Below are 21,348 nucleotides of genomic sequence, written 5' to 3' on the forward strand. Positions count from 1 at the left end.
CCGGGCGCCACCACGCCCCCCCCCGCCGTGTGCGTGCGCGCGGGGGGCCCGTTGTTGGGGCCCCGCCCCTTCTGTCCCAAGAGCGGGCGCTGATTGGTCGAAGGGCGCCCATGCCGGGCTCCCATTGGTGGAGCGGGCGGGCGGCGAGGTTTGAAACGCCGAGCGAGGGGCGGCGGGGCCGGAGCGGCGAGTGGGACGGCCGGCGGTGGCTGCGGGTCCCTGTGCGTGCGGCCGGACCCCGCGGCGTGCTGGGCTCTGTGTGTGGGGCCGACGACGAGCTGCGTCTGGGTTCGGAGGTGACCTGTGTGTGGTTGGTGTTGGTCTCTACGGTGCCGTGCGTTAAAGGGGCGTCTGTGCGCATGTCACATGTATGGTGTCCGTATGTCCAGGAGGTGGGTTTGGAGTCCTGGGTAGTGTTTGTGTGTGCACGGGCTGTGTCCGGGGTCCCGTGTGGTTTCCCCGTGTGCAGGGGTGTGTATGTGTGCACGTCTGCAAGCAGAGGGCTCCCCGTGGGGCTCCGCGTTTGTGGGCACTGCTGGATGTGGAACATCACCCTGGCCTGTGCCCCTCTTTCCCCAGGAGCTGTGTTGTGAGGCACCATGGCACAAGCCCTTGCCTCCCCAGGGCTGTTTTCTGACGATGAGGCTGCAGCCTCCCCTGTGCTCGAGTCCACAGCAGCGGGCTTTGGGGCTGACCTGCGCAAGGACCTGCTGCCCGAGTTCTCCGCCATCTCCCCAAACCTCGAGGGCTCTCAGGTGAGGTTGGAAGCTCTTCTGTCACAAACAGGGCAGCGTTTTCACTCGTGGCTGCTGTTCCCTGTACAAAGGTGATGTGATGCAGGAAAAGATTCTTCAGAAGAGGCAGGAACAGAATGCTGCATTTGGGGGGAGCAGTTCCTGGTAGAGTGGTGGGCAGTGAGTGCCTCTTGGGGTGATGCTTGGTTTTGGTGTTAGGCCTTTGGCTTGTTAGTCTGATCCATTAGATAAATAAACAAACAACAAAAAAAAAAGTGGTGTGCTTGGAAATGCCTAAGGAAGCTTCTGGCATTGTTGGTGACTTTGGGACCAGAGAAATGCCTCAGCAGTAGCAGCATAGCCAACATGTGTGTTCCATATTGTGGTTCCTGTTAAGTGTTCCCATGGGGGGTTGTGTGCTGCCTCTTTGGCTGCCATATTAAATTTGTGCTGATTCTTGCAGGCTGTAGCTGAAGACAATAATGGAAAATTAAAGGTCTACCTCAGAGTTCGACCTCTGAAATCTACAGAAGTAGAAAAAGGGGAAGACCAGGTGAGACACTGAATGAAGTAGAGTCTGAGCTGGCTGTGTGCCTGCTGGGAGATGCTGTTGTCCTTTGCTGTCTATCCTCCTGTAAGCCACTGCAGTGATGGATTTTGTGTGTTCTTTAGGGCTGTGTCTGTATTGAGAACTCAGAAACCCTTATTCTAAAAGCTCCAAAGAATTCCTTCACCATGCGGAGCACGGAGCGAGGAGTGGGACAAGCAGTGCACAGATTCTCCTTCACCCGGGTAGGTAGTTGGGACAAACAGCCCATCTGGAAGTGATTTGAGCTTAAACCAGCCCTGCAGCTTGAAAAGCAGCCTTGTACACATCCACTGACCCCAAGGTGCTGCCTGAACTCTCGTGAAATCAGGTTACTTCAGGTTTTAGTTGCTGTTTTATTATTTCTTTCTAAGCTGTTTCTGACAACTCTTTTTTGGCAGCAAATGGCAAACAGTTCATGAGGCTGTAAGCAGACTAGGGACTGCAGTGATGTGAGATGTTATTAGATTAAACAAATGAGAACCTTATGTTTGTAAGAGCGACCCACTCAGCTGGAATTGCTGGTGAGTCTCTTGCTCACAGCTAGTGCAGGGAATAAAGGACCATGTAATATCACTTGAACAACCACCAGCAAAGGATAGGAAAGATCTATATTAAGCTGTTTTTCTTGTGTCTTGTTTGTAGATTTTTGGACCAGAGGTGGGGCAGAAATCGTTCTTTGATGAGACAATGAAACAGGTGGTAAAGGATGTGTTGAGTGGGCAGAACTGTTTGGTTTACACCTATGGCATCACCAATTCAGGGAAGACTCACACAATTCAGGGTAAGGAAAGCACCAGGTGCTGTGGGGCCTGTTGAAGGAATTGTTTTTTGTTTTCTGCCTCTAAATCCTCAGCTGCTGTTCTTGCTGCAGGCACCACCCAAGATGGGGGGATTCTGCCTCGCTCCTTGGCAACCATCTTCAACAGTGTGGGGGACCAGCTGTACCAGGCCATGGACCTGAAGCCTGCCCTCTCCAACGAGGTGACCTGGCTGGACAGCAGGCAGGTGCGCCAGGAGGAGACCAAGAAGCAGATGATGCTGCAGAGGGGTCTCTGGGAGGTAAGCACAGAGCCTCTGGGGGATCAGTAGCAAGAGGAAAGGGGTGGTGTCATGCTACCTGCACGCTCCTGTTCCTTGTTTCCTTCAAGGAGGAGCTGCAAACGCCACTGAAGAGGAGTCACAGTGCCGAATCTCAGCTCCAGGCCACCACCAGTGGCAGTTTTGACAGTGGAGTTGCTGGTTTGTCTTCATCCAGCCAACTCACCAACCGTTCAGACCTCAGCCAGACAGAAGGTATTTTTGGAAGCCTGTTGTGTGCTACCTGCTTCTTTTTGCTGGAGGATGGGGGAAGCAAAGGGTGATGGCTGTTTGGATGCTGTGTTATGGGTAAGGGAGCAAAGGTGCTGTGGCCTCAGATTTTCCCTTTGAAAGATGTCATGTCAGAAGAACTCTGTGCATATATTATGCCAATATCAGAAGAATTCACCACTCCATAACAACCAAGCCTTGTGAAATGAAAAATTGCTTAACATTCACTCACTTCATTCAAGGAATGTGGTTATTGAGCAGCTGATTGCTGTGAGATGGGGATTGCTGGGAAGCAGGATGCCAAAGTGGCAGGCTGCACTAAGCACTTGTGCTCTATCTACCAAACCCAGCTACTGTGATTGAGATAACAAGGACTAAAAAACTTCAGTTATGCTGGAAAGGGTTCATGTTTGAAATATCTTGTAATTCTGGAATCAAAACTGAGTATATAAAAGTCCTTACACAGAGCAGGTGATACTGTCAAAGGAAACTTCAGGCTGTCTCACTGGGGACAGGCATTAGAACAGCTGCAAATGGGAGGGAGTAAATAAAAGGATTTGTGTCCGGGGTGGTTTTGCTTGCTGAAGGAAGTATCTTGATCTGGAGCTAAACCATTTTGGTTGGTCCCACAAAAAGCAGCAGTCATGATTTGTTTTCCTTTTTTTTTTTCTCTTCAGAACTGGGCCCTTGCTGGGCTGACTTGGATCACATTTCACTCACCAGCACAGGAGATGTGCAGTTCTCCATCTGGGTCTCTTTTTTTGAGATCTACAATGAATTAATCTATGACTTGCTAGAACCAGCTCTACCTGGGCAGAACCGCAAGCGGCAAACACTGCGGCTCTGCGAGGACCAGACTGGCAACCCCTATGTGAAAGGTAGATTTGCCTGCGGGAGAGCTTTAGTGGCCTGCTAGGAAGGTTTTTAGGGCTCAGTGGGTGGGTGGCTTAGCAGTGATGTGCTGGAAAGCCTCACAGAGAGCTCTGATGTCAGGATTACAGGATTGTCAAATTTGTTGATGTCAAGGATATGCAATGGTGAAGTTGGGGCTGAGATAAGTTTTCTCCCAGCTGCTGTGGTTAATGCATGCTTGCTTTCCAGATCTGAACTGGATCAATGTTCGGGATGCTGATGAGGCCTGGAAGCTCCTAAAACTGGGTCGGAAAAACCAGAGTTTTGCAAGCACCCACATGAACCAGAACTCCAGTCGCAGGTCTGAAGGGAAAGGGATTGTTTAGGCAGAAATACAATTCTGAAGGGCTTTTAAAGTTGTTTGGTGTTTTTTTTTTTTTTAACATTTGCATGTTTTCTTTACAGTCACAGTGTATTCTCCATTCGGATTCTGCACTTGCAAAGAGGTAGCAGTGAAGTTGTTCCCAAAATCAGCGAGTAAGTTTCATGTTTTTTAGGATTTGGGTGTAATCTCAACTTTCTTGTCTCTTTGGTTAAGGGCCTGGGGTATGGGAAGCATCTTGATGATGGTGTTGTTGAAAGTACTTGGAAGGAATAAATACTAAGTCTTGGAACTGACAGGAGTTTGAGGAGTAGTGCAAGGTACAACTTGAGGTAGTTCTCAGGCTTTTTGAGTGAAGGTAAATGTGAGCATCTTTACCCTTGCAGCAGGGCTGATTTGAGTGCTGCTGGTCCCTGTTCCTGGGGCGTGTTTATCTGGAAAGTGGCTCTTCTGAGCACTGGCAAAGGATTTTTGAAGTTGACACTTCAAAGTTCATTTTCCTGTTACTTTGTGTAACACCTACACTTAGGGCAGGCCCTTCATCCATCAACAGCCCAGGCACCCCAAAAGAATGGTCTGTACCTTTATGAGGAAGCTGGTAAGGTGACTGCAGGGTGTCTGAACTGTAAATGTGATATGGCAGGACAAACCCTTAAGTGATGTGAATATCCCTGTGTTTCCTTCAGGCTATCCCTGTGTGACCTGGCGGGGTCTGAGCGCTGCAAGGACCAGATAAGTGGGGAGCGAATGAAAGAAGCCAACAACATCAACACCTCTCTGCACACCCTGGGCCGCTGCATCGCCGCTCTCCGCCAGAACCAGCAGGCCAGGTGAGCATCCACTCCTCCAGAGGGAGGGAGGCTGTGGGGAATTTTTTTTTTTGCTTTCCAAGCTCACTGCTGTCTCTCCCACAGGACAAAGCAGGCGGTGGTTCCGTTCCGGGACAGCAAACTGACCCGTGTGTTCCAGGGCTTCTTCACGGGGCGCGGGCGCTCCTGCATGATTGTCAACATCAACCAGTGTGCTTCCACCTATGATGAGACTCTGTACGTAGCCAAGTTCTCAGCCATTGCCAGCCAGGTGAGTAACACACAGCAGGATCATGGCATGGTCATGGTAGCTTGGGTTTCTCCTGCTTCTGTGGGACTTGGCCCCTTCCCACCACAAGGAAGAAGGGGCCATGCTTGTACCACATCCCTATGCTTCTCTAGTGGTTATCACCTCCTGAGTATTTCCAGATTCTGCTAAACTGAAATGGCTGACAGGTTGCAGAGAGGGGCTATATTTAAAGACTACACAACTTCCAGGCTTTGCAGATTGATAATGGTGGTCTTTTCCTCTTCAGCTTGTTCAGGCACCTCCTACAAAGCTTGAACTTCCATCCTTAAAATCCATCATCAAAGAACACAGCAGGCGAATCAGCCGGGGTCCAGAGGCAGAGCCAGAGGAAGATGTGGAATCAGAAGAAGACGCTGAGGATGAGGCAGATGTCTCTACGTATGAGAAGAAGGTGGGTTGTGATTTTACAGCTTTTATGTGAATGCAAGGACAAGAACATGAATGTTAGCTTTGGCCTGGGGGACTGAGATTGGAGCTCAGAAAGAGCCAAGAGAGATGACATAGAACCTCAGAAGGAAAAAGGACCCAGAAAATTGGGAATCCTTGAAAAAAAACTTTCTGCAGTTGGTCTAAATCTGACACACATGCTGAATTTGAAAGTACCGTGTCATCTGTGGAACAGCGGCAGTAACAGTGCAGGTGCAGATCTGTAATTCCTTCTCTGCAAGGGAAATCTAGAAAACATGCAGAACAGGAATCTAAATGGGGGGAAAAAAAAAGTCAAACTTGCTAGGTAAAGTAGGCAGCAGGGATAGCTGAAATACTAAGATGAAATCATATCCCTACAGAGACTCAAGCTGTCATGTGTCAAGGTAGCAAACCCTGGCAACTTTTCTTTCCAAGTGACTAAACCCTTAAATCTAGATCACTGCATCTGGCAGACATGGGATCACTTAGTTTACTCCAGGTCTTAACTGTTGTGCAGCGTGGGCAGCAGAGCTGTGTCCCTCTTGCAGGATTTGCTGCGCGTGGCCGAAGCTGCACGAGAGCTGCTGGTGCAGGAGCGGCAGAAGAAGCTGGAGCTCGAGATGCGCCTGCGTGAGGAGATCTGCAACGAGATGCTGGAGCACATGCAACAGAAGGAGCAGTGGTGGAGGTACAGCCTGTGCTGGTCTCACTCCCTCTGCCCAGGATGAGCTGAAGCACCAAGGGCTGCCAGATGCTGACATGGAATTGGTTGTTCTCTCTGCAGCCAGCACATGGATGCTCAGAGAGAGGAGCTGGAGGAACTGTATGAGGGTAAAATGACCATCCTGAAGGAGTTACTGACTGACCACTACCAGGAGAAGATGCAGGTTTGTTCAGGGCAATGCAATGACATCAGGAAAGTGGCAGTGGGCTAGGAGGGGACTCTGGGTACTTGAGTCCAGGAAGATCTTTATGCAAAGTGAAAAGAAAGATTTTTGCTTTCTGAATTTTTTTTTTTGTGATATTATTTCATCTCTCGATCTACAATTTTTGCTTCTTCTACTTTATGTAGCCCACTAGGCTTCCTAATTTTGAACAGTCCATCTGGAAGCTAATGTACAACTGTCCTGACTTGTCCATTTGTTCAACATGATTCTCTTCCCCGCTTACTCTTTCCATTGGTGGCTTGATTTGGGCTCTTCAGATTCACACAAGTTGTGTGAATTTCTCTTCTTGCTCTCAGTTGTGATGATGGGTATGGACCTGTTTGTATTTTCATGCCTACAGCACTTGAGTGACCTCTAGGACTTCTTGCAGACTGCTCTGAAGATGCCAACTCCCAGAACAATCCTTCTTCTTTAGAGCCTGTAAAAAAGTGGTTTAGGCTCCCAGGAAGTGGGTTTGCTGTACTTGCTTAAAAGTAACCTTAAAGGCTGGGTTCAATGTGTGAAGTGTAGGATTGAGAAATACTTCAGGAATAAAGACATAGAACGTTTCAGACAAGTTGTGCTATGAAAATCTTGTTGACTCTCTGAACAAACTTCCTTTCTCAGGAGTGTGACGAGGAGATTTCGGAGCTCAAAGCTGCTCTGCAGGAGACCAAACAAAAACTGGAGAGCCTGGATACTGAGGAAAAGGACTCAGAGCAGAGTGTACGTCGATCCAAGCGAGTGGCCACCTCGTCTGCTCTGCAGCAGGAGCTGGCAGACACCAAAGCCAGGCTGGAGCAGTGTCAAAAGGAGTTGAATTCCACACGTGCAGGTACAGCAGCAATGCTGCACCGGTTCTGAACCACGCTGTGAGAGATCCCTCTGCAGGGTTAGAGAGACCTTCAGGGTACATTGGATTTAGACACCCTCAAAACATTATTTGACTTGTAGATGACAGGAATAATGTGCTGGATGGACAGTTTCACTTCATTTTCACAGGAAAATGGACTTCAGGACAGGATAATCTTTCCATTCAAATTCTTAAGCCTCTTTGTCTAAGTGAGTGGGGGAAGCCTGGAATGTTTGTGCCTTTCTGCACAAACTCAAAAGCTCTTTCCAGCTTGCCTGTGGCGGCTTGTCTCAAGGGAAGTCCTGAATTTCAGGAATACTGAAAGCTGAGCATTGTCCTGTTGCTCACTACTTTTTGTCTGTTCCTAGAGTTGCACAAGTACCAGAAATTAGTGGAGCCACCTCCTTCTGCGAAACCCATTACCATGGATGTGGACAGGAAGCTGGAGGATGGGCAGAAGGTAACTCTAGTTCTGTGTTACAGAAAAGAACATTTGCAGGGCAAAGTGGTTGCCAGCTTAAAACAGAATTTGGGGTTGCTGTTTCCAGGTTTTTAAACCAATGAAATGGATTTGTTGAACTTAAGTTGTTGAAGGATGTAGGATGTGATCACTTAGATAGGATCCTCCTTCAGTGCTGCTTGTCTGAGTTACCTTGGAGTGGCTTTGTTTGCAGAGCAGTGCCAAAATCAGCTGTTGCATTAAACCCCTCTCTTCCAGAACATCAGAATGCTGCGTTCAGAGTTACAAAAAATTGGGGAGTCTCTCCAGTCTGCTGAGCGGGCGTGCTGCCACAGCACAGGGGCAGGGAAGCTGCGAGAAGCCCTGGGCGTGTGTGATGACATCCTGGCAAGACAGGTGATGTGTCTGCTCTGGTGTGGGCTGCATGGGGGAGAGGGGTCTAGTCTGTGTGCTTTGCCATAATCACAGCAACCAAAGTTCTTGCTGCTGCAAATAAAACTGTTTTATTTGCTGGTACATATTTTGTGAAGGGAGCTCTATGGCTGATTTTTTTCAATGGCTGAGTTAGTTGAGCATTTCTCTTCACAGGAGACTCAAATTGTTCCCGTTCAGTTAACTGGCAGCCTGCATTTGAAGTAGGAGAATTCAGAGTTCTCATTTTCTTATTCACTCCATCACAGCTGCTATGGCAGCATATTTGCAGCAGGATGGAGTCAGCTTTGTCCCACCCTTACTGTTCCTACTAGTGTTGCTGAACTGCTACACTGTTGACAGTAGTCAACAGTGGTCTTATTTAGCAGAACAGTTAGTGAATTTTGGCAAAAGGCAGTTTATCCTCCTCAGTTCATACTAACCAGGGCGTTAAGACAACTTATCATTGTACCTGATGGGAGCCTATAACAAAGCTGGAGAGGGACTCTCTTTCTAAGAGCAGAGAATGACAAGACAAGAGGGAATAGCTTCCTACTGAGGTTTAGATTAAATGTTAATAAAAAATTCTTTACTGTGAGGATGCTGAAGCACTGAAAATACATTTCCTAGAGAAGTTGTGGCTGCTCCATCCCTGGAAGTGTTTTAAGGCTAAGTTGGACAGAGTTTGGAGCAAGCTGGTCTAGTAAAACCCATCCCTTGTCCACAACAGAGAACAAGTGGATCTTTAATCCAGTCAGTTCCAACTAGGAATGGGCTTTTCTATGATATGATTTCTTGATATTTTTATATAACTATATCTTGCCTTGGCTTCCTCAGGACCAGACCTTGGCAGAGCTGCAGAACAACATGATGCTGGTGAAGCTGGACCTGCGCAAGAAGGCGGCCTGCATTGCTGAGCAGTACCACACGGTGCAGAAGCTGCAGGCGCCGCCAACGTCCGCCCTCAAGAAACGCTTCTGTGCCAACAGGGAAAACCTGCAGCCCAGTCAGCCTCCTGGCAAAAAGCCCTTCCTGCACAACATCCTGACACGTTCAGCCACCCGTACTGTGGCTACCAGAGGCTGGCAACTTCGTTCAGTTGCTCTATGACTTTTCAAAAGGAGGTCCCTGCCCCGCTATTACTGGAACAGGTGGCAAATCCAATATAATAGCATCTGGTTTTCATTGTGCGCTTCTTTATTGTTATTGTAGTTGCTTGAGACTTATGTAAACATCTCTGGATATGTGTATGTTTAATGTTTTAAACAATACCAAAGTGGACAAAGTGACCTTACATAATTTAAACACTATACTGAAAAAAAGTCTTTCAACTGTAAAATAATGGTAGATGATCAAACTTGTTTAACAAAAGGACAAGATAAAGTTGTGTTCTTGTCTAGGTTGGCACACAATTCAAAAAATAAGTTTATAAGTTTCTCCTTGAAAGATACTTTGCCTTCCTTGAATTATAATCCTTTATTGAAGTATACACGTTCTAGGCCAGGGCTGCTGTCTCGGATCCTGGCTTGCAAATCTGGCTCCAAGCGTGACACCGACATCGAACTGAGCAAAAGAAACAGTGAAGGGGTTACAGCAAACAGGCATCAGGAGGGAAAATGAGATGGACAGTGCATCTGCTAAAACTTCCTACATTGTCAAAAGAGTTTTCAGATCTTTTGAAACATCCAGGAAGAAGGCTCACAGACCAGGGCATGTGAATCCCTGCTCCAAGGGCAGTGGGATAGTCTATGGAGTCAGGAAATGGCTGTTGCTATTACCATGAGGGTAAGGATCCACTTCATTGCTCAGGTTCTTGCTGGCAATAGAAACTTGCCTTCCTAAAAGGGTTTTTATTAAATATAATGTAATTGCCTATTTAACTTACTATGTGGTTTTATACAATTGAATACAAGGTTTGTTTTTATGAGAGCTGGTTCACAGTAAAGTGAATTAAGCTGCCAGGTCATTTGAACAGCTGTAATTTCCTGAACACAGTTCAAGGTCTAATCTTCCTCTGAGCTGGAGAGCCCTGGCTGAAATCAAGAACTGTAGCATGTGTGCTGGGTTGGTTTGTCAAGTCATCTCCAGGTAGCCTAGTGACACTTGTTTACCACAGTTCTCTGTCCTAGGCCAAGCAGGGAGACAGATGGTGTCAGCTTTGTTGTACTCAAACAACACTGAGAATTGGCTATTGTTTTCTGGAAGTCAAAAGCTGCCTTAGTTCAGCATTTTAATGGACTCTGCTCGAGCTTGGGTTGTTCAAGGTACAGCTGGCAGCTTGTTGAGTTTAGACAACCACTATTAAAACTATAGGGACAGCTGAATTTCAAGCCCTGTCCATACTATGTACCAAACTGAATAAAGGTTTTTGTTAAGTAACTCATTCAGATTTCACAAGGATTTCAGCTATAATGAATATTGCTTCTAAGACTGCTTTCAGTACTGAGCTACTTCTGTATTGATGCAAAAGTCTGGAAAAATACTAATCAAATAACAAATGAGCACAGATAGTCCAGTGCTATTCTGTATAAATAGAAGAGTTTCCAGATGAAAATAAAATGGGCTCTGACTGTATTTAGTGCATCTATAACCTTACTGGACAATATATTGTACAGAACTCATCTTGAGCTGCTGGGGTTTGTAAACAACTATTATATATTACTGATAAATAACATAGTTATTACTTTTCTGTATATTCTCTTGTTTATCACCTTTGTTATATGGAAATTAAAACTGTGTTTGAGCAGACAATGGACCCCATGTTTGTGTCTGTGTGCACACCATGACTGGATCTGGATTAACACTGAAGTGAGAATAATTCACAGCAGTACCCACCTTTTCTGAGGAAACAGTGCACAACACAGGGGAGTTGCAAACACGAGACTAGAGGAGACAAAACCAGGTTTACAATATTTAGGGTGCTAAAACAGAATTCAAAAATCTTATGCGTGATTTACATAAAAAGCTTTCTTGTTTTCTGTACACAGTGAGGTAGAGTTCCACAAAGTGCTATGTAACATTTATTTCTCACTGCATTGTACCTTATGAAATCATTTACCTACAAATAGCACTAAATGTTTCACAATACCACACCTAAATTTGTCTAAAATTACCATTTGATGTCCTTACAGTGTTTTACCTTTATGTGCATGCAGAAAATGCCAGAACACAGCAAATTTAAACCCTATTAACCAAATGTTTTCAGAATTCTTAACCTCCAGGATGAGATTCCACTGACTGTTTAGAGGTAGCAGCTAAAGCATCTTTTCTAATCAAGCTGCCACATTCCTTTTTTTGCCACTCCCTTTTCTGCCCTCCCTCTGCTTTTCTTGGCAGCTTCTTCCATGCTAACAGCTTTTTTGTTTTTAACATGATATTTTATCAGTTACAGAGATAGAAATAACTGCTGTGCCCTCAGTATCTATTTTTTTTCTTAAAAAATAAAACAAAACAACAAATATTGCTGCATTCTCAAAAGCCCTACAAGTATCTCTTAAGATAGCAGACCCAACCCAAAGAAACCACTTACCACATTCCAACTAATCCAACCTGAATGGGAGCGCTCATCCAAGGAAATTTCTGTTGAAAATAAAACCACGCAGTCAGTGTGGAATCTTTTCTTTCTGCTTCCTACCTTCCTGGAATTCTTTTAAAAGACTCTGAGATGTGAAGGCAAAACCCTGACCAGTATGGCTTCATGCTGAGCTCCACTTTGAGAGCCAAATCCCTTTGGAGGGCAGCAAGGAAATTCCCAGGGGAATCGATGTACACAGTGCTCCTGAGTAAGTGTCCTTAGGAGCCTCACTGAGTCAGTGGCTGTTTGACTCAGGACCTGCTCCTGGGCCTTTGCTTTGACTCTCACAAGCCCACAGCAGCTACAGAGCTGAAACTTGGAAGTTTCCAGGTGGTGCTGCCACACCTCTGAAGGGTACAGGGAATTTTGCTCAGGCATTCCAAGCAAGAGCTCAGTCTGGTTATTTTTCTTTGGTGGCATCAAATGGTTTTAACCTGCAACTAGAGCCACCAGCCATAAATAAAGGTGATGTAAATCTGCCTCTCAGCCCTTTCTCCTGTCATATGGCTTCCCCTGACGTGCAGGAACTTGTCCCTGTAGCAACACTCCAGTTCTGCACGAGTTCACATTTTATTGAAGGAAAAAAGGGTTTGAGGACTGGGAAAACCAAGCTAAAAAAGCAATACATAACCCACATGCCTCATTAATTCTTTAACTTTTGTAGAACTTGAATATATGCCAAGATTTTTTTTTTTGGGTTTTAAAAATTATTTAGGAATTCACTCTCATTGGTAGAATTTTAGTTGAAATTCATTACTAATGAAGTAAACCCAGAGCTGTTCACTGGACACTGCTGCCTCTTGCTCCATTGAGAGCAGAACACAGCTGCCATAAGGACACAAAGGGAATTTTAAAACAAGGTAGATCATGAGGTAAAAATCAGTTGATAGAGTTGATGAGGTTTTCAGCGAAGATGGTGTTTCTGCAAGAAGAATTTCTCAAGATATAGAAGTTAGAGGGGGAAATGGTGAACAAAAGCTGGGCATTGTTTGAGAGTATAAACAGTCAGAGGAAATGTAGAAAGCTCAGGAGGACAAAGCTCAGGGCTGAGGGAGGTCACAGCAGTGTCTGAGGCAGGGAAAATGAGCCAGTGTGGAGTAAAAGTTCTCCAGAGCCTGAGGGAGAAGAAACAATATAGAAGACGGCTTCTCTTTTATTTTTTTTTTTTCATGGAGTCAATCTGTAATGCAGAAATGAGTGCAGGAAGAACTGTGCAATTCAGCAGTAACCTGCAAAAAGAGATAACAAATGGGAACAGAAAACAGCAGCAAGAAGGGTGAAGAGTAAAGGCAGCAGAGCTTTGCTGTTCTGGCATTCTCTAAACACTTCCATCTGACCCTCAGCTGAGATAAACTCACCTCAAATTTTCATTTTATGCCCTGGGGGAGTCCATGTCAAGAGGGGGTGAACACAAGCCAAACCCTGCAGTGTCTCTGAGAAGGGAGGGAGGGGGATGCTGTACATTGCAGGGGACTGTGGGACCCAAGGTATGTAACAGAAAAGCCCCAAATACAATTTTATAACTGAAAAGGCTGTTGGAAGGTGCCCTGAGAGGAATAAATGGTTTAATGCCTTTGTCAGAGTTGGTCACTGATCTGACAGAGGTGTCTAATACAGACTCTATAAATAACATGGAGTTTATGTGCTGGAACATTTTTTGCCAACTCGATCTGTATTCCAGGCTTTATTTTTCAGAATGTGATCAAGCTGCACTAATACAGAAAGAAGGTGAGGAAAAAGTAACACTGGGAGGTCAGAATTAAGAACTGGAGTTGTCCAGGGAACAACATAGAACAATAAAATTCAAATGCAGGCTGCACACCCCACAAAGAGAGAAAATGGAGAAACTACAAGAGAAAAAGCAGAAGAATTCACTGTGTTAGAGAACTACCATTTAACTCCGGAAGAAGGCAGCTCCCAATGAATTAGGATTTAATTTCCAGATGTCTTTATGACATTTTAGTGGTTAGTGCAAACAGAGAAAATGGAAAAATGATAATTAAGCAAACAAAAGCCATAAGGAGAATCAGCTTTTCTATAACTGCCTCCTTTCTTTGTTGGATATAAAAATCTGCCAGCTTTCCCAGGCCAGCTATGTCTGCTTTCAAAAAAAAAAAAAAAAAGTGAAATGACAGAGAAATTAGAAATGCATGGAGAACTTCAGGGCTTAAGACATTCAAGAACAATGCTCCCTGTTCTGGTTTTGTAACCATTTTGAACACAGATTTTAGCTAGAGATCGAAAGGAGCTTGTTTCGAGGATGTATGAGGAAACGTCTAGAATCAACTTGGATGTTAAAACAGTTTGCAGAACAGAAGAGAAACTGTAGCTAAAGCTGTGTAAGAGCAGTAACATAAACTAAACTAGTATAAACTTTAGTGTTGATTGGAATTTTCGTAAGTTTATATGGAAAAAAACAATTTATTTCTTTAGGAGAGAAGTTACCTGTAAGTAAAACCTATAAACCTTGTGCCTCAAAGCAAGGCTCTTTATGGATCCTCCTGTTGCAGCAGGTAAAATAAGCTGGTTCTGCACAGAGCTGGTCAGGATTATGGCCATAGGGATAATAAAAGTAGACATTATGCAGTTAATCAATTACTGCTATGCTGCATAATTACATAAACAGGCTCCAAAGCTGCTGCTGAAACCAATGGCAAAAAAAAACTTCTACAGATAAAAATACTTCTTCAAGACAACTTCTTTTTGAAGCAGTAAATACGTGTTTGTGTTCCAAGAACATTCTTGAGGCATCTTCTAGCAATAACTTCTGGGAATGTTGTTAATTCACACCAATGTCTTGGTGCAAAACCCTCTGGGAATGTGGGGGATGAGTTGGGCTACATGACCTACATCTTATCCTAAATATCAGAGGATGACAGGCTGCTCTGAGACCAACATCCCAGGAGCATTTCCTTCTCTCTGTCTTATTGCTAACCAGCTTTCTAATTTTTTTTATAATTTCACAATCATTTCCCTATTTTTTGGCCTTGTGTGTTGCTCAAGAGGCTTTGGCAAGCAGTCAGGAATTATTTCCAAGAGTGGTGGTGAAGCAGAGGCCAAGGGTAGTGAGTTAGTAAAGCAGTGTGGGGCTGGTGGTGCAGTGCTGGCATGGGATGGTGCTTCTCAAACCCCATGAGGACATGCAGAAGCTGCTTGTTAAAAATGCAGCTCATTCCTTAATGGGTTTAATACTAATCTCTACCAGGTGTTACCACTGGCTACTTGCAGAGCAGTGTTTCACCTGGATTCAGTCTCTGAGGCTGAGGGAGAGGACAGGATGGTACCAGAGACCACTGAGTAGTCACTGCAGAAATCGCTCATTTTGGCTGATCTGAAAAATCCACAACACCCTTATGTTGATTACACCACACAAAAACAACAGGTATTTGTTTCCAGACCCTGAGGATTGCTGCAATTTCTTCACAAATGTCATGTATTTGTCAGCTGAGGCAGTGGCTTTGTGACATATATCACATGTCAAATACACACAAAATATTTTTCCCTAATTTTTTTTTAACAAGGGTTAACTTTCCAGGCAATACATTCTCAGGAACATCACAGCATCACAAGTTGTGCTGTGTTTGGATGCCCTGCAGGCTCACTTCTTCCAGGAGATAAAAGCAGCACACACTTGATTTTTACCCTGAAACTCATATGCCACATTTCCTGTTTTTATACTGTGAGCAAAAGTGTTTTATTTTAACAAGTGGGAGGGAAGCAAAGCACTTTAGGAAAAAAGATGTTTTTAGATTGGAAGACAATCACAGAATGGTTTGGGTTGGAAGGGACTTTAAAGATCATCCAGTTCCAAGCCCTTCACTGTCCCAAGTTGTTCCAAACTCTTTCCTACATGGCCTTGGACACTTCCAGGGACGGGGCAGCCACAACTGCCCCAGGCAGATTACCTGGCAATCTGTTCCTGCCTTATAAATACAGAAACACTTTCAAATGGGGTGTGTAACTGGGTAATCTCACCCTGCACAAGAGACAGGAAGGGCAGAAACAGCCAGAGATAAAATTTAAACACTTTAGAAAGCTTTAGCTTAGGCAAACAAAACTATTAAAAAAAAAATCTTCCCCTGCTTGTCCTCCTTGTCCCCACACAAACTTTTCCAAGGCAGGGTCTGGAGATGCAAACCATGATTTTTTCCCTATTTTTTCTAACAGGAAGGAGACAGATTTTTTTTAAGCTTCTTGGATGGGTCTCACAAGCAGAGGCCTTGCCTGAAGCTACCAAGTAATTAAATCAGTGATATCAGCAGTGAGGATGAAACTCCCTTTACTGGTAAAGAATTAAAGGGCTCCTCACCTGAATATTATTTCCCTTGTGTTAGGCAACCCTGTAACTAATTCCATTATTGTTCTTTACCCTCTCATGCACACACAGTGCAGAATGTTGATGTAGGTAATGGATTTACCAACACCAGGGGTTTGACTTCACACTACATTATCATAAAAAGAATAGAGGAAATAAGTAATCTTTGATAAAGAATGCCCATTCTATGCCTACCCTGCACTTTACACCCAGTAAATTTTAAATGGTCATTTTCAGGACAGATTTTTACCATCATTTTTGTTTGCAAACTCAGATTGCTACTACAGCAGGTCACAAAAGCCTCCTTATTGCTATCTTGAGAAATCAGCATTATTAAAATGTTCCTTTTTTCCCCAATAAATTGTATTCCAAGATTGAGTACAAGAAAGGTTTATTTCACAGGAGGAAATGTGCATTCTAAGAACAATTATAAGAGTAACAAGAATGATTATATTTTCTCGATGTTACCCTTCACTGTAACAAAAGCAACGAAGTAGTCTTTAAGAAAGGCAGAAGGAGAGAGACAGCTGTAAAGCAAGTTCTACAGGGCTGTCCTCCCACAGTGTTTGGGAGGCAAATATGAAGATTCAGGAAGTATTTAAAATTCATTAAAATATTAACTTAGGATATGAAATACACAGAGATAGATTATCTAAGACTAACCTTTAGAAAGGCTTTCTTTTCCAGGGTATTCATTATGAATGGAGGAATTGCTGCAAATAAGAAAAAAACAAAGGCATTAACCTTGGAGAGAAAGGCACTTTGTTTTCATTTTCTGTTTAGCTGAACGAATACCGTAATACAATTTTCACAGCCTTTTGTCATTCACTGAGTTTTCATTTCACATTGCCAGTTGGATTGGTATTTACAAAGGTGAATTCTCCCAATAAGCAAAATCTACAATTTCACATGTAACTAACCTGAGCTCAGTTATTTGGCACTGGCAGAGCACCTAAACCAACTCCAAGAAAGTGGAATTTGCTCCCATTCCTTTGCTCTCTGTATCTTTTCTGCACAACATCCCAGGAGCTTCCCTGCTGCAGTCCAGTGAAACACACTGAGGCTGTTTCCACATTTCCCTGGGGAAGTTCTCAACAGAAAGGCAAACACTGCCTGGGGAACTGGAAGGTAATCTGAACCCTGAGGAAAATCACTTGGACAGAACTGAATCTCCCTCTCACAGCAGGAACTGACAGTCAGGACTGCACAGGACTTATCCTTACCCATGCCAGGAGAAGCCATCAGAATCCTGGATATCACCACCTGGGCAATTGCCTGCTGAGCTGCTTTGGCTGAATCACCCAGTCTTTTTCCATCCTCATCCGTGACAGGAATTCCATACTGTAGTTCCCTGCAGAATAAGGGGTAAAAAATAAAGCAGTGGTGGATGTGAAGTTATTTTTTCACCATTTTTCGTCACCTTATCTTTGTCCCTTAAAATTGTCAAGTGTAAGAATTATGTGGTTTATTTTATTTTTTAAGTGAATCTGTTTGTAACGCTCCTTGGCACACACACAAAAAAATTTAAAAGGCAGAGAAAGATCAAGGAAAAATATGTTGAGAAGTTACCAACTGAATATTTGTAACAGCAATCTGCTGCTTGAGTCTGGTCACAGCATTCCAAGGGGGAAGAAAAGAGATGTGCTTTCTCTGTGTTCCACAGAAGGGAGAGTCCCTTTACACATTAATTCAGAAAAGTGGAATTTTCTGGACTGCTCTGGAAGTGGAGCCTGTCCTATCTGACAGCTCATGGAACACAGGAAGATTATTTTCACTGAGTTGAAACAGAAGGCTCTGTGAAATCTTCCCCCCAGCATTCTAGTCTGAGCTGTCATTTCAACCATGAAGAATATACTTGGAAAGTATAAAAGGAGGCACAAACCAAACTATGTTTCTGTAATTGCATTATTCTCTATTAGATCTTTTGCTCAAGTGCAGGGTGAGGTGTTAAACTCACACTGGGAGAAGCACAAGGAACAGCAAATATCCTCAGGACTGCCTTTATTATTCTTAGATTTTACAAAAGATAAAATACTACCACAGATCAACTTCCATTGTAAAGTCTAAATATTCCCTTTTCTGCCCCTAACCTTGTGTTCATAATAGGATGATTTTAGTTTGCTTTTCCCTACTACTATTTTTATTCCTAGTCAAATCACAACACAGAAAAAAAGTTTGTTTCTGGCAAACTGCATCTTTTTGTCACCTCGATGATTAAACAGAACTCCAGAGCCTAAGTTCTAAAGGTGGGATTTCAAGCATTTTTGAAATTACTGTGTTTTTCCAAATTGTAGCTGATATTCAAAGGTCCATGTGAGCAAAGTTTTGAAGGAAACAGTAACTGGTTTCTGTGATCCAAGACTGAAGAACTCTTTGGATATTTATCTGAAGACAATGATTATGTTCTATTTTATACTTGTTACAAACAACCAGTCAAAACCTCATGCATGAAGTTCCTGCAAGGTACTGAAACAAGCTTAAGATACAAAATGTGCTTTACTTAGTAACTTGCTGATCTACCAACTGAACAACATCTTTTCCTCCAGCATGAGTGATCTTTGTTCTTTTTCCTACCTTTGTCTCATTAGTGGAATATTGATGCAGTTGGCAGAAGCAACAGCAGCAAAAGGAACAAACCTCCCTATAAGAGGTGAGACACGCTGGAAAACAGAGAGGGGAGAAAAATGGAAAATAAAAATGTAAACAATCATTGTTTTTATTGTAATGCTTCATCTGCTAATGACAGACCAGACTTATTTCCTTTACATTAAATTCAGTGAAAACTTACTGGTGGGGCATAGGTAGAACATGCTTCAAACAAGAAATAAGTCATAAATGCTTCTCTCCAGAGTGAGCAGGGGCAGGAGAGTGGCAAAACCATTCTGAATTTAGTAGCATCACAGGGAAGTGTAATTACAAGTCCAATTAATTGTCAACTGCTTCTTAGATGCCTTGAAAAGTGAAAAAGAAACTGGGAAAAAGGCACCTTATTAGATAGAGTCTGCATGAGACAAACATGGGCTGTTTGACAGATATGCATAAACCCATCCTCATGGGGAAAAAACAGTTGGGATCTAAAGAAAGGAGCAATCATAACAACTCCACAGTGGGAGCTGCGCATGACACAGATGCACCAGAGGAGAAATGAGCTGTGAGATTCTCACAGGACATCAGAGTTTGGGAAAAATAGAAAAAATACCAGCAATACCTTTGCTAGTGAATTAAGTCCTAAGGCTGTAGCGACAGCACCTGTGGTGGCAGAAACATAGGCTGTTCCCAGCTGCCTAAAACAGAAATGAAAATGTCAGCACATGCACAGCTACACTGGTGTCACTGTGGAAAACAATTACATTTTACACATGTAGTTATATCCCCCCAGAAGTTAAATAGGCTTTCTTGTGCTACTGCAATAAGGTGGGGATGGAAGATCTAAATGGGACACTGAATTAAACACTTTGATTTCACTAGCAGTAAAAATCATATTCAAGCCACACTGTAATACTGAATCAGGTTCTGCTGGTTGTGCATTGCTGCCTGTTCAGCATTTTCTCATGTACCTGAATTAACACCTTGAAAGGTTATTTCTTTATTTAATTTCCTAATTACTTAACCTAGTAAAATCAGTTTGGATTTCCAAGGCCATGTCTATAATAGTAATTAAAATCAACCATACCAAACCCCATACACACAGACCAGCTATGCTGCAAACACTCAAATCCAGCCCAACCTGCCCCAAACCACACTTTACATACTTCCCAGCTAGGAGGTGTCTCTATATGCTGGAATCCACAGTTTGCTCCCAGACATCTTGAAGCAAGTCAACCCCAAAACCAGAAAGTCAAGTACTGCAATCCCAGTTTTCTATTCATAGAATTATAGAATTGTATGGGAGGAAGCATAAAGTTGATTCCATTCCACCCTGCCATGGGTAGGGACACCTTCCACTATCCCAGGCTGCTTCCAATCACAGGGAAGATTTTTTATGTTTTTCTAACCTAAGTTTCCCCTCTTTCAGTTTGAGATTTCTTGCTTTCAGTATCTATTTAGTCTCTTTTTTAGACATCCAGTAGAAACAAGCACAGACCAATTGGAGGATTCTCTTTCTGTAAATGAACCCTCAGTGCGGCGTGTGCTGGCACTGAGAAGGAGGCAGGGTGACACAGCTGAAGGCCCCCACAAAACATCAGCTTAGAAATATCCTGGTAGGACACCAAACTGGTGAGGAAAACTTGCAAATGGTTGACTGAGCCCTGAAACACAGACTTCTGTTAAATCCTGCACTGTTAAGTGCTCTTGATCAAGGTGCTCAGGCTTGTCTTTAATGGCAGAAATGGAATTCTCAGCTCTGCCCTTCTCAGACTTCTCATCTGTACATATCAAATTAATAATTAGAGGAGATGAAAAAACTTATCCCTGTCTCGCCTCAAACTTTAAGGCCCAGCCATGTTCAAATACACCAGACAGCAACTTCTATTCATCAGAATTATGAGGTTCAGTGCCTGACCTGACAGTGATTGGGGCATCCCCGCTCCTGTTCGTGTAATTTACTATAGCATTGAAGGACTGGTTGACCCACTGCCAGAAAAGCACTGCTGGTGTTGTTCTTGAAAAGAGAAACAATTGTAATTATTATTATTAAACTCACAGTTGAATTAACAGCACAAGAAAATGATGACAAATCAAGAAAAGCCACTGCAAGCAGTTAACCATGCAGAAGTTCTTGCTTATTTGAATGAAACAATACAGTCAGTGAGATACTGATACTTTATAATCAGAGTTATTTTAGAAGAAGAATTTAAAAAACATCTAGTTTTGAACCTGAATAACAATGCAAAGAAAAGGCAGAGAGCTTCTCTAAGTGTTATAGAAAATAACAGAACAAGCAGTTAACAGGAGGCAGTGCTTGGGAATGGACACCTGTCCTGGGGGTTTGATTCGTACTCTTGACTGCAATTTAAAGCCCACACATGTTTTATAAACACCATCCAAAGCTGGGGTGTGTGTAAGTAGTTTGTACAATCTCAGCATCCAAAAGGCTGCTGCTGTTTCCTTTGAGCTCCCATCAGTTCTCGCATCCTGTGTCAAAAAGTGTTTCTAACATTGAGGCTTCTAAGAGAGCACTGGCTCTGCTTCAGTGGGCTTCACTGTCCTGGAGATTCCAGAACCACTGAGGAAATGCAGGGATCACAGGGGAACTGCAGAAACTCCACAGCCAGTGGCCATGTCTACAACAGTAATTAAAATCAACCATACCAAGTGGATTGAAGCATTCCGAGTACTCACGGGGCAGACAGAACATCCTGCATGCCAGTAAGGCTGGAAATTCCCAGGGATCTCCTTCTCTTTGTCCTCCATACAGATGGGATTTTGGAACATTTCCCAGTTTGAGGGAAAGTGGGATGGTGAAGGAGAAGGGC

The 21,348-nt window shown here is 43.7% G+C and overlaps 2 protein-coding genes across 11 annotated transcripts in view; one reads left to right on the top strand and one right to left on the bottom strand.

The window, feature by feature from the left end:
* Positions 1–180: 180 nt before the first annotated feature.
* Positions 181–10,793, top strand: KIF20A (kinesin family member 20A). Of its 4 annotated transcripts, none has more exons than XM_085591528.1 (19): positions 181–392; positions 580–755; positions 1,198–1,287; positions 1,407–1,526; positions 1,966–2,104; positions 2,195–2,382; positions 2,472–2,616; positions 3,309–3,509; positions 3,733–3,844; positions 3,949–4,020; positions 4,552–4,695; positions 4,780–4,945; positions 5,211–5,375; positions 5,941–6,080; positions 6,177–6,279; positions 6,946–7,153; positions 7,540–7,631; positions 7,890–8,027; positions 8,880–10,793. In XM_085591528.1, exons 2-19 carry the CDS (start codon positions 600–602, stop codon positions 9,150–9,152), a joined length of 2,652 nt encoding a protein of 883 aa, XP_085447654.1. In that variant the 5' UTR covers positions 181–392; positions 580–599; the 3' UTR covers positions 9,153–10,793. The 4 variants fall into 4 exon arrangements, with proteins under 4 accessions (XP_085447654.1, XP_085447653.1, XP_085447655.1 ...); XM_085591527.1 differs by having other exon boundaries at positions 181–310; XM_085591529.1 differs by having other exon boundaries at positions 181–303.
* SFXN1 (sideroflexin 1) overlaps positions 9,219–21,348 on the bottom strand; it is a 32,757-nt gene continuing 20,627 nt past the window's right edge. For 5 of the 7 annotated variants that reach the window (XM_085591552.1, XM_021530675.4, XM_021530673.4 and 2 more), the window contains 8 exons: positions 20,436–20,534; positions 19,140–19,215; positions 18,506–18,591; positions 17,155–17,282; positions 16,595–16,644; positions 11,572–11,621; positions 10,878–10,925; positions 9,219–9,605 (listed from right to left, as the gene is read on the bottom strand). In XM_085591552.1, coding sequence (XP_085447678.1) covers positions 9,509–9,605; positions 10,878–10,925; positions 11,572–11,621; positions 16,595–16,644; positions 17,155–17,282; positions 18,506–18,591; positions 19,140–19,215; positions 20,436–20,534 — 634 coding nt within the window. In that variant the 3' untranslated portion in view covers positions 9,219–9,508. Of the gene's footprint in view, positions 9,606–10,877; positions 10,926–11,571; positions 11,622–14,776; positions 14,948–16,594; positions 16,645–17,154; positions 17,283–18,505; positions 18,592–19,139; positions 19,216–20,435; positions 20,535–21,348 lie in introns of those variants that run through there. The other 2 variants (XM_085591554.1, XM_085591553.1) reach the window with 2 other exon arrangements.

Source organism: Lonchura striata, chromosome 13 (assembly GCF_050655825.1).
Source record: "Lonchura striata isolate lonStrDom1 chromosome 13, ASM5065582v1, whole genome shotgun sequence".
Taxonomy (NCBI): domain Eukaryota; kingdom Metazoa; phylum Chordata; class Aves; order Passeriformes; family Estrildidae; genus Lonchura; species Lonchura striata.

Coding starts and splice junctions, on each gene's coding strand:
- KIF20A (XM_085591528.1), top strand. CDS start 600: ATGGCACAAGCCCTTGCCTCCCCAGGGCTGTTTTCTGACGATGAGGCT. Junction 2,105..2,194: donor GAAGACTCACACAATTCAGG/GTAAGGAAAGCA, acceptor TTCTTGCTGCAG/GCACCACCCAAGATGGGGGG. Junction 2,383..2,471: donor TGCAGAGGGGTCTCTGGGAG/GTAAGCACAGAG, acceptor GTTTCCTTCAAG/GAGGAGCTGCAAACGCCACT.